This window comes from Oreochromis aureus, linkage group 11 (assembly GCF_013358895.1).
Source record: "Oreochromis aureus strain Israel breed Guangdong linkage group 11, ZZ_aureus, whole genome shotgun sequence".
In the NCBI taxonomy this organism is placed as follows: domain Eukaryota; kingdom Metazoa; phylum Chordata; class Actinopteri; order Cichliformes; family Cichlidae; genus Oreochromis; species Oreochromis aureus.
In genome coordinates, this window is record NC_052952.1 from 34677503 (window position 1) to 34696088 (window position 18586).

At 38.0% G+C, this 18586-nt stretch overlaps 1 protein-coding gene across 3 annotated transcripts; it reads left to right on the top strand.

The window, feature by feature from the left end:
* Nucleotides 1–512: 512 nt before the first annotated feature.
* On the top strand, nucleotides 513–13307 carry il21r.1 (interleukin 21 receptor, tandem duplicate 1). 3 transcript variants are annotated; one of them, XM_031733701.2, is made up of 10 exons: nucleotides 513–664; nucleotides 3805–3989; nucleotides 4281–4359; nucleotides 4614–4725; nucleotides 5874–6049; nucleotides 6487–6623; nucleotides 6731–6917; nucleotides 7091–7166; nucleotides 8526–8619; nucleotides 11441–13307. In XM_031733701.2, the coding sequence occupies exons 3-10, from the start codon at nucleotides 4302–4304 to the stop codon at nucleotides 12146–12148; spliced, it is 1548 nt and encodes a 515-aa protein (XP_031589561.1). In that variant the 5' UTR covers nucleotides 513–664; nucleotides 3805–3989; nucleotides 4281–4301; the 3' UTR covers nucleotides 12149–13307. The 3 variants fall into 3 exon arrangements, with proteins under 3 accessions (XP_031589561.1, XP_031589562.1, XP_039474933.1); XM_031733702.2 differs by lacking the exon at nucleotides 513–664 and adding an exon at nucleotides 725–886; XM_039618999.1 differs by lacking the exon at nucleotides 513–664 and adding an exon at nucleotides 2756–2824.
* Nucleotides 13308–18586: the final 5279 nt, after the last annotated feature.

Here is an 18586-nt window from a genome sequence, read left to right on the forward strand (position 1 = left end):
ACAAAAAATATATAGCTGATTGGTACACACAGCAAAGAGTGTTGCACCTCCACCGTGGAGGTGCAACACTTGCAAAGTAAGAAGCAAGCTAGAAAGGAAAGGTGCAGCAGAAGGAGGAAGCTGATCTCAAGAGGTGAGGTCTGAGAACCTCTTTACCTCCCAAATACATGTGTAAGAAAAAATACAAATCATGAATACTATATAGTGTAGCATTATAATTTTTTGCTTCAACTTGGTTTGACTGACATATTAATTAAATATTTAATAGACTTTAAATATTAACTTTTACTTGAGTATTTTAGATCCTTCTCCAGACATGCCACAGTCTCCTGAATGTCTCTTACTAATAAAATCAAAGGTTGTCAAGTTGTTGCTGACTTATTTTGGCCCGTTTGTTACGGTGGAATTTGGGGAGTTTAAGGAATGTCGTTGCTATAACGAGACTGGACCACACATGGGCGCTGTGTATTTCATATAGGGTCTGTAAACTGATAACCTGATAGGAAGGGGCTGGTACGTGTACCAAAGGTTCTCTTCCACTTTTTGGGTCCTCAGTCTCCAAAAAAGTTTGGAGTCATAAACGTCCCAGAGTCTCCCGGTAGATACAAATATCTGGTCTGAAAGAAGAGGTTGTCTTTAAAAAAAAAAAGCTGCTAATAAATTGGTGAGTACACTCAACAGGTAATTACGTGAAATTACATGAATGTCAGGTGGTGGTGATTGTCACGGAGGGGAAAAGGAGAAATTATAGAGCAAAATTTTAAAAATTAAAAAAGAAACGAAAAGAAAAGAAAAGAAAAGAAAGAACTGCTGGGACAAAACGAGTCTCAACATGAGTCCACAAAGTGAAAACGAAACGAGGAAAACATCGTTGCGGGCTTCCCCGGTGAGTACATGGACCATATCCAAAATTAGGTCTGCGCGTACTGTAAGAGTGTGTCGCGCGAAAAAAGGCCCGCCAGTAAAGTCACGCATGCATTAAAACAAAAAAATATAATCAGTCTTACATATTTTATTACTATTATGTTTAAACTGTTATAATATTATTAAATGTAATGTAACAGCTGGCTTTCACAGCCGTGGTTGGTGTGCTACTTTTTTCACATTCTGATAACCAACATGGTGGCTCTTTTAACGTGACCCCTGAATCCACCTTTTATAAGCTATTTGTTCGATAAAAACGCAAATTTCCATGTAAAAGCTGGGAAACGCAGCAGAAGCAGATTTCAAGTGTCAAATTATTTAAAAAAAAAAAAAAAAAAAGCAGTACAAGTCTGAATTCACTGCCTTTGCTTTTTTGCACATGATCTTTAGTTTCTAAGGAAAGAAGAACCAGAACTAAGTTAATGTGTTGGTCAAATCAGCAGTTCACATTAAAATCTGAGAGGGGGGGCGGGGGCGGTTAAAGTGACGCTCATGTACAGCGCCCTCCAGTGACTGTGAAGCGTTTGTGCAAGCCTCAGCAGTTGTGTGCAAACATTTCCTGATCAATCATTTTTCAATACAGAACGGCAGAGCAGTTCATTGGATTTAGGTTTTGAAATTTACACCAAGGTAAATATAATAGTTAAAGTATATTTTCTGACAGAGCAAAAATATGAACAACAACCTTGTGTCACTTGTTACACTGTGTCACTGTGCCCAAGAAGAGGCAAGACCAGATAAAGTGGTAACTTGAAAAATTGTACTTTATAAAAACATAGTTAAATAAAAGAGTGCGTTTGTCAGTGGTGTAAAGCGTGTACGTACACGTGGCAGACTGTGTCTAAAACACAGAATCGTGCTGTTGCTAAGCTGGTGAACATCTGAAGGCTGGCTGTCACTGCAGGAAGGAAGACGCTTTTATATTGCTGCTCATATTACCTGCTGCAAAACAAAGCACAGAACATAACAAACGAAGTGGAGATGGCTAGAGGTCAACACATCTGTTATATGAAAGTGATACTACCTGGCACATCTATACACGGATGATTTTCTTTTGTATCAAAAACGTAAAGCACTTCTCACTATAATGCAGAGCTCTGGGAAATCTAAAAGGCCAGCAGGAGAGCAAGCCCACTGCAAAGACAAATCAACTGTCTTTTAGATTTTTAAAGAAAGCGATCTACATGCAAAACACAACAGGATTGTCCTGTGCCGCTGAGTTGGAGTCTGAATTTTTATAAGTAAAAGGTCTAAATATACTATTCGTGTTGTGTGTTAGCAAAGAGGGCTGCGCATCAGCAGGGAATTTGTGCCCAGTGTTTTCACTCCGATTTTCTCAACTGCATGATTTCATAAGATTAAACTTGGTAGATTTTGTCTAATCATGCTGAGAAACATGTGGACAGACAGACAAACCACACAGGAATTACAGGAGCCATCGTCACTTTTTTTCCTATTTACATTTAGGTGTCTAACCACTAAATGGTGGTTAGTGTTTTGTTTGAGAGTTGCACTTGAGGAAGAGGAAGACAAGCAGTGCTGCTTTCAGTGAATGCTCAGTTTGCTTGGTTGTCATAGCTCCATTTTGCTAATAGTTTGGCTTACCCCTTACTAACCTTTAGACTCTTCAGACAGAGTAATAAAGAAAGATATATGACTGTGCAAAAGTATTGTTTATTGTATTATGCACGACTTCCCTTGCAGATCTTTTGCATAGATGACACGTTTTTTTTTTTTTTTGTTTGTTTGTTTGTTTGTTTTTGCCTGTCCCGTCCGGCACTGGAGCAATCAGAATTATCGTCTGAAGGCCAAGAAAAATCCCCAACAGATTTGAAAAGAGAGGTTTCTTCAGCCCATTGGTGGTTGTTTACAGCAGTTGAGACACATGACACATGTAAAGGTTAGCACGAGGCAAGCTAAATGATAGCAGATGGTCACCAACAGACTTTATTTTATAATTCTTAGGAAGGATTCATCAGAGTCCTAAGGTCTGCCGTGTGAATAATTTAGGAACTTCTCCCTTTTTATTATTAACGTTTCGTTCCCATTTTCTATAAATTTCTTTAGAAGAAATCATGGGGTGAAGTGATATTTTAAGCTTTGCTCTGTTCCACTGACGCTTTGTTATTTTTTTTCACTTTTTTTCTATTTTGTCTTTTAACCTAGTTAAAGACACTGCAGATGCTCGGCTTTGTGTAATTGTGTGGTAAAATGGCATTTGGATTTGACTAATATTGATACAGTGACATTAAATAGACATGTCTGCACGCCCACACAGTGATGTCAATCTGATAACACCCCCCTGATATAAAGCTTGATACTGAGCTCTTTTATATTTAAGATAATAAACTGTTTACACCTGGAATGCGACTTGAGAAAGCTGCTATTAAATGGGTGAGCTGCAAACATTTAGAGCTAATTTGATTACTAAAAGCGAGCGCCGAGGGGCTCAGCATCAGCATTATGACTCATATGGCTAGACGTATTGCAGTTTGCTGGAATCTTCTAAAAAAGCCCCAATTAAGTGTTATTAGGTGGTAGGTAGGTGTGTGATAGGGGTCTTTTGAAAGGTGTCAAAATTATTACATGAATGAAACAGATTTTTGGTTGTGTTTTGAACAAATGATGCATTATTAAAGTTATATTATTATATGATATTCTTTTAAGAGTAAATAAAACATTTTTTGTCAGTCAGTAAAAGAATAAAATGTTCTGGGGTTCTAAATATGCTAAAGTGGATTCACCCCTCAGTCTTCAAAAATCTATTTTTGTCCTCCTTTTTGTTAAAATTAGGTGACACAAATATGGCAGCATTGTCTTGATGATAATTTCAGTTTCCTGTTGACGTTTTCTCTCTGGTTATCTGTTGCATATTCATAGTGGTGGGAAGCACCACACTGACTCTGCTCAAAGACTCTGAAACCACATCCTTAGTCACGCTTGTGACTATGACGCCCGACAGCCTCAGCTTTGTTCCGCTTGGTGTTCTCACACAGACATCAGCGCATCTGTGACTCTGACGCTTCGCTCACCGGTAAAGTTGCTGGAGTTTTAATTAGAATACGGTAAGATCATAATTTATTTTTCTCAGTGAAAAACTCAAAATGCCAAGATGATGATCATCCAGTATTCATTTGAGTATTTTTGGATTTTGAATTTGTTAAGAAAAGTATATGGTGTAGTGTTCTTGCTAAACCTGACACTCATCTCGTAGGATATTCATTTTTAGCCACTTACTCACTTTGTCCAAGTTTAGAAGTCAGTTACAAAAAGGCTATTTATTTATATCTTTTTAAAACACTTTTTTTCTGCCACACAACCACAGCTTTTTCTAAAATCTTCTGTGTTTAATGCAGCTGTTAGCAGCGGGTGCTCCCATGGCTCCCCAACATGTGTTCTTTTTGCTGTGGAGCCTCACTCTTTTCCTTCATGGAGGTAAGCGAGCTCTGTGTAATCTTTTTGTTTTCTTACTTCATTGATTTCTGTAGATATCGATCCATTTATTGTATTTCGGATGCGCTGACTGTACGCTGTGGGTTTGTCTTGTCGTGGTTTTTGTGGCTACATTTTCTTTAAAAATGAACTTCTTCAATGGAGTAAAACTGAGTAAAACTGCAAAAAAAGAACTGTTTAGATTTTGAAGAATATTGTTAAACTGGAAAACTAATAAATGTTAATGTTTTTTTTAGCATCTGCATCATTTTGCAATGTCACCTGCTGGACAGACTACGAAGAGTTGGTGAACTGTTCGTGCGCAGCCTCTGTGCCGATGAATCCCCTTAACATCAGTGTCATTTGCAGGTAAAAGTTGCAGTGTGGCTATTTATGCAAACACTTTGTGGAGGCTTATTTGAAATGATTGATTGGTTTATGCACCACCAGCTTCAGTAACATTTTTATGGTATAGATCCTGTGCTGTCAAATCGTACAGTTTTAGTGCATAAACTGATTTTCATCTATTTGCCATAGTTGGCATGAGGAGCAGATCGACCAGTGTTTATGAATTAAACTACAACAATAATAGGCTGTCTTAGACTTTGTTTATTTCTTGGTCAATCTAACCACAAGTGGACACATCAGAACTTTCTTGTGTCCATATCATTTGGGTCCAAAATTCCCTGACTTTCGGTGTCATTTCAACTAGAAGGTTGAGGATCTCCCCTACACACTTTGCTTAGGGAGAATTATCCCCCCCCCCAAAAAGTTTTCCCATCTAATGTGTGTGTAGCCCTACAGGCCACTCCAACCGGTGGCACTGACATCGCAATTTGTGACTTGCAATAGGGTGCAGGAGATGCCAATGAAGGGTCCCCACGTCCTGCACTGATGACGTATTTTGTTGTTGGGGTCTCGTTGGGGACACATCAGGACACATTAGCTTTTAGTCTACAAAGCAACCCTTACTTAGCCTATTGGTGGTTGTTTACACTTCTACGAACAACCGTCTCCGTGTGAACTGATTGCCCAAGATGGGTTTAAAACAAGTGTAAGTCTTTAATCTTTATCTGTATTTTACAGAAAAAGGGTGGCATGAACAAACATTTTTAGATTTGTCTCATTAAAGAGACAGTATGTAGCATACAGTGTATGTACCAGAGAGACATTTCTAAGTCAAACTCAGATGCTCTCCCTGGTGGCGACACTGTTTCAACACCATTGAAGTTTTAATCGCTTTAGTTCATATTCTTTATATTTATTAAATATTTAGTGCTCCTCAGTTGATCATTTGATGCTTTTCTTTTACATATATGATAATACGAATAAAAGATGTTTGGGTTTTTAAAAATCACTTTGAATATTTTACGGTGGGCTTTGGAAAATCTTAATGGGCTAATGAATATTTATCTTTTTATTCAGGTGTATTTTGCTTATAGAGATATTAGTGCATGACTGAACCACCTGCAAATCATCAGGACACCATTAAAAACAGTTAGTTTTGTTTTTTTTAGGGGTGAAGATGCAAACGTTGATGGCAGCTGTGTTATCCGACCGCCTCAGTCCTGGTGTCAAATTAATAAGAGCTTTGAGGATGTTGCATCAGTTGGAACAGTCTGCGACACGACAGTCAGTGAAGAAGGCAGCTCATTCATAAATGACTCATCCAGCTGGAACCTGAGTGAAGTGGGTAAGTAAAACTGATAACTCCTCAGTCTGACATTTCACTATTTGTCATCTCTGCTGAACACATAAAAAAATCATCAAAACTGTTACAGAAAACAGCCTGTCGGTCCTCCAGTGACATTTCAGTGGCATCAAAATGTGTGTTAAAGACAAATTAAGGCATGTTAAATATGTTCCCTATTTTGGTTATAGGCATATGGTTATTGATCACCCTCCATACATTAAACCATTTTCTACACAGATTGAAAGTTCAGAAAATCCAGAAGTTACAAGAATCATTCTGGCAACTTTCCCAATTTACCCGAATTGTTGTTTGCTGGTGAACGCCCACCCATCTGTTTTATACTCGAAATTAAAACAAAAGCTAAAAATAATGTTCAGCTGCCATTTCTGGGCATGCACACATTTTCATAATATTCCCCTGGGGCTTTGTTTTAACAGTGAAACTTAAGCCTCCTTTAAACGTTCAAGTTGAAAAAGCAGCGGAATTCTACAACATAACCTGGAACCATGAGAGGGCTGAGGTGGACCGCCTCAGATACAGAGTCCGCATAAGAACGAGCGAAAACTTGTTGAAGGTAATATAAATATAAAAACCAATAACTTGGACGTGAGATTGAAATAACATTACTGTGAAAATTCTCTGCTCACGAAATTCTGATGTTTTTTATTTTGTTCCTAACAGGATCCAGTTTTCTCCAAGGAAAGAGTGTCAGAAATGCACATTCTGATAAACCACAATGAACTACAACCATATACCGATTATACTGTGGATGTTCAAGCCACATTTCGTCCTGAATATTTCCTTCAGGGTCCATGGAGTGAATGGAGTTCCACTACAAACTGGAAAACACAGGCGTTAAATGTCAAAGGTAGCCTTAATGTTCAAAGTAACATAAATATTGAAGGTGAAAGCTTATCTGAATTTATTTGAAAGTGTTTTATGCGTTTACGTTCTGCATGTGTCTTCATGCATACTCTTCAGTAACAGGAAGGGTGTCATTTGTTTGTCTAAGACTAAAAATTTTAAATGCCTTCTTTCCAGGTACTTGGTGGCACGTCTTCCTGCCCGTCATTTTTTTCTTCATTTTTGGCCTGGGTCTGTGTTATTCACAGAAAACGTAAGTATTTTAAACACTATTTTATTTGTTTTTTTCTTTTTTAAACCCCAGCAAACAATCACGATTTAAAAACGTAATCGTTTGCATTGTCAGATTTCCGCTGAATCTTCATTAATTGCACAAAAAGAAATAACTCAGCAAAGTTGAAACAATTTAATACTCGAGGTCAACAGTAACGCTTCCAGTAAATGATTAACAAAGCTTTAATCTACATTTTCCTGGCATCACCTCCCACATATAGAAAAACCACTGCAGCAATGTACGTGTGCAGCTCTTGCACTGAAAAGGCTAGCAGACATAGGAAGTTATGCAGAGCATCAGTGTCAGAGAACCGAGAACACCTCGCTTATCAAGTGCACACGGTTACAAGAAACCTACACAAGTTCACAAAAGCACATGAACTCTGTGCTTACATTTGTTCTGTTTGTTTTTTTTGCTTTCTCTTTCTTACCTGTTTCAAATAATGATGATGAAATGTTCTTCTCAGAGGAGTGATCACACCTTTTGATATTGGGTTTTTGAAATGATTCTAACACATCTCTCTTGGGTACAGATGAATGGCTAACACTGTGCCAGTGGCTAACACAGTGTTAGCCACTGGCACAGTGTTAGCCACAGCTGAAAGTGATTCTACACTGATAAACGTTGAACGATCAGTTTTAGTAGAAACTGTTTCAGGGACAAACTGTTGGATTCAGCTTTGTTTATTTTAAGCCTGTGGCTTGTTTTATACAGAAAAACGCTCCAAGTGACACGACATGTGTCACTATGTCACATGTCGTAATTATTGCAGGGAGCTCTATAATTAAAAAAAAAGTCCTTTATTATCATTCCAGCCCAGAGAATCATCTCAGTTTAGGCAAGAAACAATGCTGAAACATGCATCAGTTATGTATATGTAATGTATACATATTTGCAATGATTTAATCTCAAAGTTTTGTTCGTCTCACGGCGGTAAAGAATCCTTTCAAAAAATAAATCTAAATCCAGACAAGGATTAGTCGGGTAAAGTTGCAGCACTGTTAACAACTTTCAAGTGTTCATTTCACAGAAAGGAAAATTTTCTCTACTCCTAATAAACTTATCATTATGTCTTATAGATAACAGATAGTCAAATAGCAAGATGTGACTAATGAATTCTGCTTAGCTCTGTATAGTCTTTCACATGAAATCCACTGTGTTATCAGCGTTTCTAGTTTGTAACTGAGAGAGCTGTTGCCTTTGACCACAACTTCATAACTGCTTAGCTCACGTACTGAAAACGAAAATCACCTCCATAAGACGTGACACTGAGCTATAAATGTCATTTTTCCTTCTCTGCCTGTTGTTTGGTTTTAAAATCATTTCACATTGTCTCAGGTGTTGGCAGAGAAAACTTGAGGTGATTACGTACATCCCGAGTCCGGATGAGTTTTTCAAACCCCTGTATCACAACTACGAAGGGAACTTCAAGGTAAGACAGCAAAACAAGTTCACTCATTGCATTTTGTGTGTAATTTCCAAATTAGGCCAGCAGGTGCTGCCACAGGGGGGACTTTCTGCACATCTGGACCCTGTTTTGTGGGACTTTCCCCTGACTTCACACTAAGGGACTCCATGATGTGAATGAGTCAGTGTGCAGGGGCTTCAAGAACCTTTTCAGATATCAGTATGAAATCTTGTGGGTTGATATTTGTGTATAAGAGTCAAACCTGTTCCACCCCAGTGGAAAATACCACCGGTGAATCTATTTTGATCTTTGATTTGCCATAGTATTAGACTAAAAACAGCCTGCTCTTCACCTGAAAGGCACACAAGTGAAAAGGTTGTGGTTTGCACTTTTGAAATAGTTTTGCTGCTTCTTTATGATTCGCTTCATCTTCTATTACCCTGTGTATTTACCCTAATGTGATTTATGCTATTATTTTTTTCCTGAGCTTAGGGAAATATTGATTATTATTTCTTACAAAATGCACTCCCTTTTCATCTATGCTAACTTATTTCAAATCCAAGCAGATAGTGTGCACTGTATTTCTAAATAGCTAGGTTAAAATGTCTCTTACATAAAACACCCTCTCATGTGTGCTTTTGCTTCTCATTTGCTGCTGCTTTAGAATAAAAACAATCCAGTACAGCAGCTTCACCACATCTCCTTTATAAATGAGTGTAGAGCACATTGAAAGAACCTGCTAGTACAATTTAAAGATGCCTTTAAAATAAATGGGCCCCTGCAGAGTGTGATTCTGTCAAAGTCTAAGACCTTTTAACGCAGAACGGTTCTTCCATTGCAAATGTTCCACATCCCCAGAAAGTATAAAATTAGCCCAGCAGCAATCTTGGTGACAGACCAAAAAAAACCCACACCTCCGCCTCAGTTCTCACTCTAGTTGATGAACAACGAGCAACAAGTAGAATTTATTAGCTTTGGCCATGAATGCAGTTGCACACATTGTTCAGTAGAGTGCGCTGTTGCAGCAAATGTCAGAAACGACATCAGGCAAGGGAAGATTATTCTTACTTGGTTTGATAAACAGTAATTCTTGTATTTAACTTTGCGGAATGTAGCTGATAACATACAAGATATAGTAGTTTAAAATTACAACTTTTAAGTTACTTATTTAAACCTATTTTTACAGTTACTTTTGTTTTGGAAACAGTAAATGTTGACTGGATACTGTCCCGCTGTAACTCTTTATTTGGCACCAGCTTCCTGTTGTGAATACATATGTCTTACTCATATATCACCCACTTATACCTCTTACCTCCTATCAGAAGGTGGCGGTATTGTTATTGGTAATTGAACCTTTTTTGGGGGGGGGGCTTAAAACACACTTTCACTGCAAACCACATTCACCTATTCCCACACGCTTTCATACAGAATGCCTAGGGTGCTTTAAGCACTAAACAGAGTTGATTCTTTTGCTTAAGGAACACTTGAGGAGCGAGGCTTTGCACTGCCACCCTTCTAATTGGCGGATAACCCATTCCACCGCCACTTACCCACTTTTTAAGTTCTTAAAAACAATCTTTAATTTTAAAGACAGTTTAGTCTTTTTCCTTTCTTTCCGTCCTTCTTTTTTTTTAAACTCTGTATTATGTCTTTCTCTCAGATATGGTTCTAGTTTGTTTGCAGTGTCTTTCACCCTTGTGGTGCAGAGTGCTTCCTTTCTCTCAGCAATTTTAAAATGATTGTCGTGCTGAAGAGCTTTTTTTCCAGGATGTGGTGGCCTATGCTTTGAGAAACTGATTCATGCTTATCTGGCCATCAGCTTGCTGCACCCGAGCCAGTGGTTGAATGCAGAAAGTTTACACCTCATTGACACATATGGGTTGCTGTAAAGTCATGTGCATTTTAAGGAAGAGACATAATTTAATAGTGCATTAAAGTAAGAATCACAAATATTTTCTCAGAGCATAGGACATATATGCTCCTTTTGACTCTATGGAGCTACTACCTGCAGTCTTTCAGTCTGCGACTAGTTACAGCTTAATTCCTGTTTGTCTAGTTTGCTAAAAAAATAATGATTTCTAATGGCTAAAATGTCAAATGTTCTAAAGTTGTCTTTGTATTAGTAGAAACAAAAAATTTCAGGACCTGTGCAATTTTAACATTTCTGGTCCTGGCACTAACAGTTAAATCTTTCGATCCTGTGAAAGCCCCAGACACTTAGGTACTTGTCCGGATGTCTCAACCACACTTGCAAAAGAACCTAAGATAAGGACAAGGTTCTCAACATTAAAGCTAACTTGTTTTGCTTTTTTAAAAGGTGCTTTTTAATTAAGTATTAGTTCTTTGGTAAAACATGGTAACAGTGAAAATAATGAAATCCGTTATCTACTACAATAGTCAAATGAATTGATATTTCCGCCAGCAGTCTGGCAGCTTTGCTCTCCTCTGGGACCTCCCCATCCTTCCACAAACATACACTGAAAGCTGGAGGTGGGGAGAGAAATGGCAAGACCCCCACACATTAGAGCAATGATAATAGATATGATATTCAAATTCAAACACTTCCTGAGTGGAAAAAGTGGATGTAGTGGGTTGTAAGGCAGCTTCTGCACATCCTGTTGGATGTGTAGAAGGGTAGTCGCGTACTTGGCAGGCACTCACACTGCAGCCAGTGAATGACACTGTTATGAAAGAGAGAAAGAATTTTAATTCTCATGCAAATCTTTTGGTGCAGACTGTTTCTTTGAGAAGATGACAAAGCACATTCTTAAACATTCGTTTGCCACTTTTTAGCATTTCTTTAGTCCAGGATGTTAATGTTTTCCCTTCTTTTTGCCTCTTACAGGAATGGGTGAAGCCTGTATTCAGTGAGTATGATTACCTGAGGATCAGTCCAAATGTTCAGATGATGAGTGAGAAACAGCACGACATCCTTCACTGGAGCGACGAGAAGCAGCGAGACAATGAGGACAATGAGACGAATCAAGGTGGCGACATCCACCACATGCTGCAACCTCACAGCAACATGCTGCTGCACTTTCCAGATGGTGACAGTTCACAAGGCAACAGCCACTCCACTGGACACATCTCCATCCATACTGTAACCTTATCTGGAGAAGATTTTGATGAGGAAGTTACATCACAGAGCTCCCTCAGAAGTTACCAAGATGGAGAAAGCTTGGGCTCCTTTGAGGAAGACAACAGAGAGCATGCCAGCTATGATTTAGAGGAGCCTCACATGTCCAGAATGGACAGACAAAGTGGGGTATTACCACAGCATGAAAACCGCATATCCAATGACCTTCTAGTGGAAAACCTAAACTTCCAGCCTCATGATCAGTTTAATGAACCAGAGAGGGTATCCCTTGACTCATTTGAGCAGTCAGAAGATGGCTACCCTCATGTGGACCTGGACACAATTGATAGTGGTTTTGGGGAGTGTGGCAGCCCTGGAGCATCAGACTCAAATACAGCAGATCAGATCAACTCTGATTTATTTCATGAGCACACGAACTCAAATTCAAATTATGTCAAGCAGTGGATGATAATGTAGCACTATTCAGGAAGACTCAAGCCACCTGGAGAATGAACTCCATGAATCACAAGGATTTAAAGTTGACTGACTGCTACCGTTTCAGATTGTTGTGCCGTGGGGCACACTTTTACTTAAGACTTGGACTTGTTAATGATATTTGAATTAGAAAAAGAGCCTAGTTGAGTGGTCATGCTGTAGTACTGTGTATTTTTTATAGTCTGAATGTTTTTTTCTTGCACTATAGTCTTGTTCCGTTATTTTAAAAGAACAGCTCCAAGCGAGAGGAGCGAGAGAAAGAGACTCTATGCCTGAAAATATGATAATAATCATCCCTTGTATAGTGTCTTTCAGTGATTCTGTGAAATGCAAATTTATTTACATACATACTTATAAGTGTTGATTTAATTTAATAATAAATGCTGCAAAAGTCTTATTATTTCAATGCTGACTCAATGGAATTTAACAAATCATCAAAATTCTGCTTTGATTTAGATTGCCTGAACATTTTTTGAAATCCAGTTATTTTCTCATGGTCATGCATGCTTTGTTAGTTTGTTATTATCAAAGCATGCTTTGTTAGCATGCATGCTGCCTTATCAAGATATTGATAATGTCTGTTTTCCTTGCAAATGCATTTTGGCAGAAACCACTGAAACTGTCAGTCCTGCTATGTGCAATGTCAGGCAAAAGTGCAAATTTGGAGCAAAATGTTATCTGAGGCTGATTATTTCACTGGTCTTCATCTCATTCATCAGCAGGAAGGAGACAAACGCGTCAGAAAAACGTCATTTCCAGTTGTATTGAGTGTGCTTGTGTGTCTTCTTTCTTCAGACTTTGTGTTTCACTTGATGAAGTTACATTTAACTTCATCCATATTTAAAACAGTTTAAAACATTGATCAGTTAAATAAAAGTGTCAACACAATCAATGAATAATAGATGAGATGTTCTATGGTAAATGTTTTTGCATTGTTATGGAGGGGTCTGCTAACCATCTTTGTATATTACCACATTGCACCTCAAAATTTTATATTCTGTCAATTGTGTGTCATACAAAGTTTAACCATGAAAGTGCAATTCAGACATAAGTCTGAGAAAATTTTTAATACATGTTGCTAAATTTTTAGAATCTTTGGCAAAAATGTATTTGGCTGAAGTAAATATCTGGATAAAGTTGATTAATAGTGCAAATTCATGGCTTGCAAATCACTGTGACATTGTGTAACTTTTAACTGATCGAGGCGGAATAAAATAAGTTAGAAAGGATATTTAAAGAAAAATTATATACTGCGATCAAAATATTGCTTTAGCATGTCATCTTTGTAGCATCCATATAATTTTCACATTCTGACTTAAACACATGAGCATAGCACTTCACATCAGTGATAGCCTTGAGATGCTTTTTATTGTGACATAAAGACCCTGCAATATTAGAGAGCAATCCCCAACCATCCCCTATGAGCAGCAGTTAGAGACTTCGTGAAAGAAGAACTCCCTTTTATTGACAGTATCTCCAGCAGAACCAGGCCAGAAAGGGCCAGACTGAAAGAAAAACAACTTAAAACTAGAGAGTGAGATTATACAAATGCTACTGGCATGCAATAGTTGCATACAAGAGGACTACAAATGTAATGTACTTGCATTCATATAGCTCTTTTCTGTTCTTATTGACCACTCAGTATTTGGAATGGTAAATGGACGGATTCTTATTCAGCACTTTTCTACTCTCCCAGCGAGCTCAAAACGCTTTATACAGCATGCCACATTCACACACATTCATCGGAGAGCAACTTAGGGTTGCTTAGGTTAGTGTCTTGCCCAAGGATATTTGGCATGCACACTGGGGGGAGCCAGGGGTTGAACCACCAACCGTCAGTAGATGACTGGCTATACCTCCTGAGCTACAACCACCCCAGTGGACTGCAACCAGGTTCCTGGTTTGACCCCAGCTGGGGTCTTTCTGTGTAGCAGCGGTAGAACATTTTCTACCACCATGCCACTCAAAAGGGAAGTAGGCATGAGTGAAGTAAGGCTTGGTGCATCATGGTAAGTCCCCAGTAGCCTGAGAAGCATAACTATGGGATGGTTCAGGGTCAGTTGATCCATTTACATATCTACTATTCTTTCCGTGAGATTCGGATGCAGTTAATAGGCTTGAAAACCAAAATAATACTTTATACACAGAATTTCGTGTTGGCCATCCCATGGAAAACCTTTACGAGTTGTACAATAGCTTTATTGGGTGTATCCATGTAAACATTTACCTCCACACTAAATATTTTGAGTTACAGGTTCTGAAAGTACGTGTGAATGGGTCAAAATTTTAAAGCAACTCTTCATAAGTACAGGAGACATTTCAGGGCTGAGAAACACTGTTAAAAAAAAACACTGCAACCAAATTTACACCCACTCCAAGTATCACAATCTGAAGCCAAAATCTTGTTTCTGTTCAGCACGATTATTTCTGTAACCAACACTGAGCATCAACATCATGTATATCATAGTTTCAGAATCAAAACATAACCAGTTTTTTAGATTTGTGAGGGGTGGACTAGCAAAGCAAGTACTGGTATCCTGGGTGTTATATCTGTATTATGATCATTTACTGGAGCAGACGTCAAAAAGTGTATTTCTGAGTATGAGCATGTCATACTCATATGTTACAGCAATTATATATGAGAGTAATGTTTGGTAAAGTGTGTACAAGAGACACCACCTTTAGCAAAAAGAACTAAGCTGAGCAGGTAATGAAGCAACAATTGTGAATTCACCATCCAATGGTGCACGCTCTTCTGTGTGTTCAAATTGCATTCAGGATTTTCTCTGTGCATTTATCAAATCAGTATGAGTGATGGACATTAAAAGTGAAGTAAGTAAGGGAAAGGAGAACACATGTATGACCATAGTCAGTCTAATAGTTGCTTCAACAGGACTTTTGGACTGGGAATCCACATGGTTTTGTTCTCATGTAATTAAATATGCTGAGAACCTTTCCCCTGGGATTGGTCTACGTTACTATACCATCCTCATGGATGATGGTCACTGAGAGGGAATTTGTAACTGAATTTGTTAAACTTCATTACTGAATATGTCTTCATATCTGTGAAGAACTCTCTTTTTTTGAGAGAAGATTAAAAATCTAGTTATACTGAATGGAGGCGCTCTGCCAGGAATGAATCAAACTATCAAATATTTTAGTTATAACATCAACAATATAATTAAATTTAGCACTCACTTATAAAACACCTCGTGGCCAAACAATTCAAAAGCTTGACAAATCAGGACACCACATATCTGTGACAAACAGACAATAGCTGTCACACTCAGTTGCCAGTATAGCATACACTGAACTGACTACAATGTTTAGCTGCATCAAAACATCTCAGTTTAGTCTTCATGATTAATTTGACACATTACATCCTTTAAACATAATCTCTGGCTCTCTTCCACAGCATGTCTTCCTTCTCTCATCCCAACCGGTCGCAGCAGATGGCCCCGCCCCTCTCTGAGCCTGGTTCTGCCGGAGGTTTCTTCCGGTTAAAAGGAAGTTTTTCCTTCCCACTGTTGCCAAAGTGCTTCCTCATAGGTGGTCTCATGATTGTTGGGTTTTTCTCTGTATGTATTATTACAATATATAGCCCCTGTTGTGATTTGGTGCTGTATAAATAAAATTAAATTGAATTGAATTAAACTTTCACCTGAGGCCACAAGTGAGTGAAGGATAATAAAAACAATAAAGATTCTGAATTATCATTGCCGTAATTGCATTTGTTTTCTTTATCAGAACACATGGAAAAATATGTGAACTACTGATATTTTTAAAAATGCATTTAAATAATTCAAAAATATATATGTTATATTCACAAAATAATGTGTAACACAAAATGTAAACAGTAGCTATGTCCTCTACCAATCAGCAGCAACCTTCAAAAGTTGTTGAAACTTTGCCTTGGAGGGTTTTTTTTAAAAGAATGTGCTCACAGTATCTTTATTTTTACACTTAGCGGCATTCACACTGTTACTTCCGTTTATCATGAACATTTCTGACTTTTCATTAAATGTCATTTACCTTTTATAAATAATAAATATTTAACTAATTAATAAATAATAAATTAACAGCAATGCAAAGAAGGCAAGAAGAAAGTGTTAATAGCCATCAATAAACAGCTGGTATAAGAGAGCTGACTTCACATTCTGATTCATGAACCTTTTTCTGAAAGAAAACCAGGAAGGAAAAACTGGGAAAGTGTGACTAAGTATCAGTGCCACATTAAGAAAAAAATTGTGTCCCTTTTGAAATTTTAAAGTTAAACATGAAATAGTGTTTTACCTAAGAGAAAAGAGGGCAGGCTATTTTGAAGAAAGGAGGTAAAAATAGGGGGGTTACAGTTGTCCTTTCAACCCTAACAAATGCCATGGCTTGAATAACATCTACAAAAAGACTTGTGTAGATGACTCAGTGAAATAAATTGATCAACCATCTTATTGTGTCTTGTGATACATCTCCTTTATTGCAGTAGGGTGTAACCATCAATATTAATGTATCTGTCCATTGCCAGTGACATCAACGCTCTCGTTCAGAACCAGGAAGAAAAAGTCACTTTTTTTTTCTTCCACTGTAGTTCCAGATTTTCTGCTCCATCGCATTTACAATGAAGCTGAATTCACTTGGGCCTTGCACCCCAATACAGGAAGTCTGGTTCAGCGCTCTAATTAAAAAGTCCTATTCTGATTCTATGAATATTATGGCAACACAGAGTTCAGATGGAGCCTATGGATGGGTGAGGGGATTCACCCAGTGCTAACTGCCCCTGTAATCTACCCTGCCCCTATGGCAAAAATGAGCAGAGAAAAAGTCAAAAATAATAAAACCAAGTTGTAGGTCCACAGTGGTTGGGTGGTGGTGGCTCCTCTGGCACTACCTGTTGCAATTTGTAACTATGGACCCCAGGGACCAAATCCCAAGATGATGTCTTCTGCTCATTGCAAGAACTAGAGGAAAAAAAAACACTGCAAATTCCCATTTGCCTCCCCATCTCTCTTTCCTATCTCGACAGTCACCGATGTCACCTGATATCCAGCCACACTCTATCATCACCTCCATCTTCAACCTTTCACTTCTAACTAAGGCAAAGGTTGCTTCATTGATATTACGTTGTTACGTTTGACTCTTTTCCATGTTATACTTAACATAATTTTTCAAGTCAGTAACTATCAGTCACATATGAATTAGGATTATGTTTTATCATTACAACACTTAATACCATTTCTCTTATTCAAAATCATGTATAATGACAGTTTGGCGACAAAGTTCTTATATTTTCACATTCCTGCAGACCAAGGGCGTAGATTTGGTTTTGGCATTGGTGGGGACGGATGATTCAACCACCGAACCCTGGCCTGTTTCTTTTCTTTTTCCTTTTTGTCTTTGCTTCTTGATAACAAAAGGAATAAAAACTTGCCTAGTTTTATATGTGAATTATATAATGTTAAATTACTGACATGGCAACACGTTATTCACGGTTACATACAATTTTAGACTGATGTGGGCCAAAGCCTAGCACATACTTACCAACCTTGAGACCTCAGAATTAGGGAGACATTAAAAAGGGCTGTTGGGGGGTGGGGTGGTGTATATATATATATATATATATATATATATATATATATATATATATATATGTAAACTTGAATTTTACAATGTTTGTTTATCAGATAAAATAAGTTAAATGTCACCGTTATTATTGTCCGGCCAGAAACAGGCCGGGGGTGTCCAAATTCAGAGGCTGCGTCCACCTGAAGACCAGGTGTTGTGCCAAAAAGTGATTGTCTGCCAAAAACTGATTTCCGGTGCTAGAAATAACTTGTTGGTCTATAATATGTGAAACATATGTCAAATATATTCCTCATGAATTATATCAAGTCATCTTGAGCAACAAACAACATTCCTGTAAGAAGGTAGAAGCCGCAATCAGTTTTTGGCAGTGACTTTTATGTATCCTTTATTTATGCAGTTAAAAAAAATTATTGTGTACTTTAAAAATTTCTCTCTTAAGAGTAATCTGGCCAAGAGGACAGCTGAAATTGCAACAAATGCAAAAATAGTTCTGTAAACATAATTTAAGTGGACAAAAGGGAGCTGATTGATTATAATGGAAGTACAATAACACAGATATTTGAAGTTTACACAGCTACATTCTCGCCTGAAAATATGTTAAAAGTTTATTTTGCAACCCAGAAAGAGTAATAAGAGTAATATTAAAACTAAGTAGCTGCAGTAGTAGTAGCCATTGATGGAAACTGGAATCGGCTGGGCCACGCTGGGATATGGTTTTTCAATTTTGTTATCTGGGTGGAAAATCGGGAGAAACTGGGGAGAATGGTGGCTCCGGGATATTTTCGGGAGGGGCACTGAAATTCGGGATTCTCCCGGAAAAATCTGGAGGGTTGGCATGTA

Excerpts from the sequence above, each read along its gene's own strand:
- il21r.1 (XM_031733701.2), top strand. The coding sequence starts at position 4,302 with ATGGCTCCCCAACATGTGTTCTTTTTGCTGTGGAGCCTCACTCTTTTC. Across the intron at positions 6,050-6,486 it reads CTGGAACCTGAGTGAAGTGG|TGAAACTTAAGCCTCCTTTA; the intron begins GTAAGTAAAACT and ends TTGTTTTAACAG. Across the intron at positions 8,620-11,440 it reads ACTACGAAGGGAACTTCAAG|GAATGGGTGAAGCCTGTATT; the intron begins GTAAGACAGCAA and ends TGCCTCTTACAG.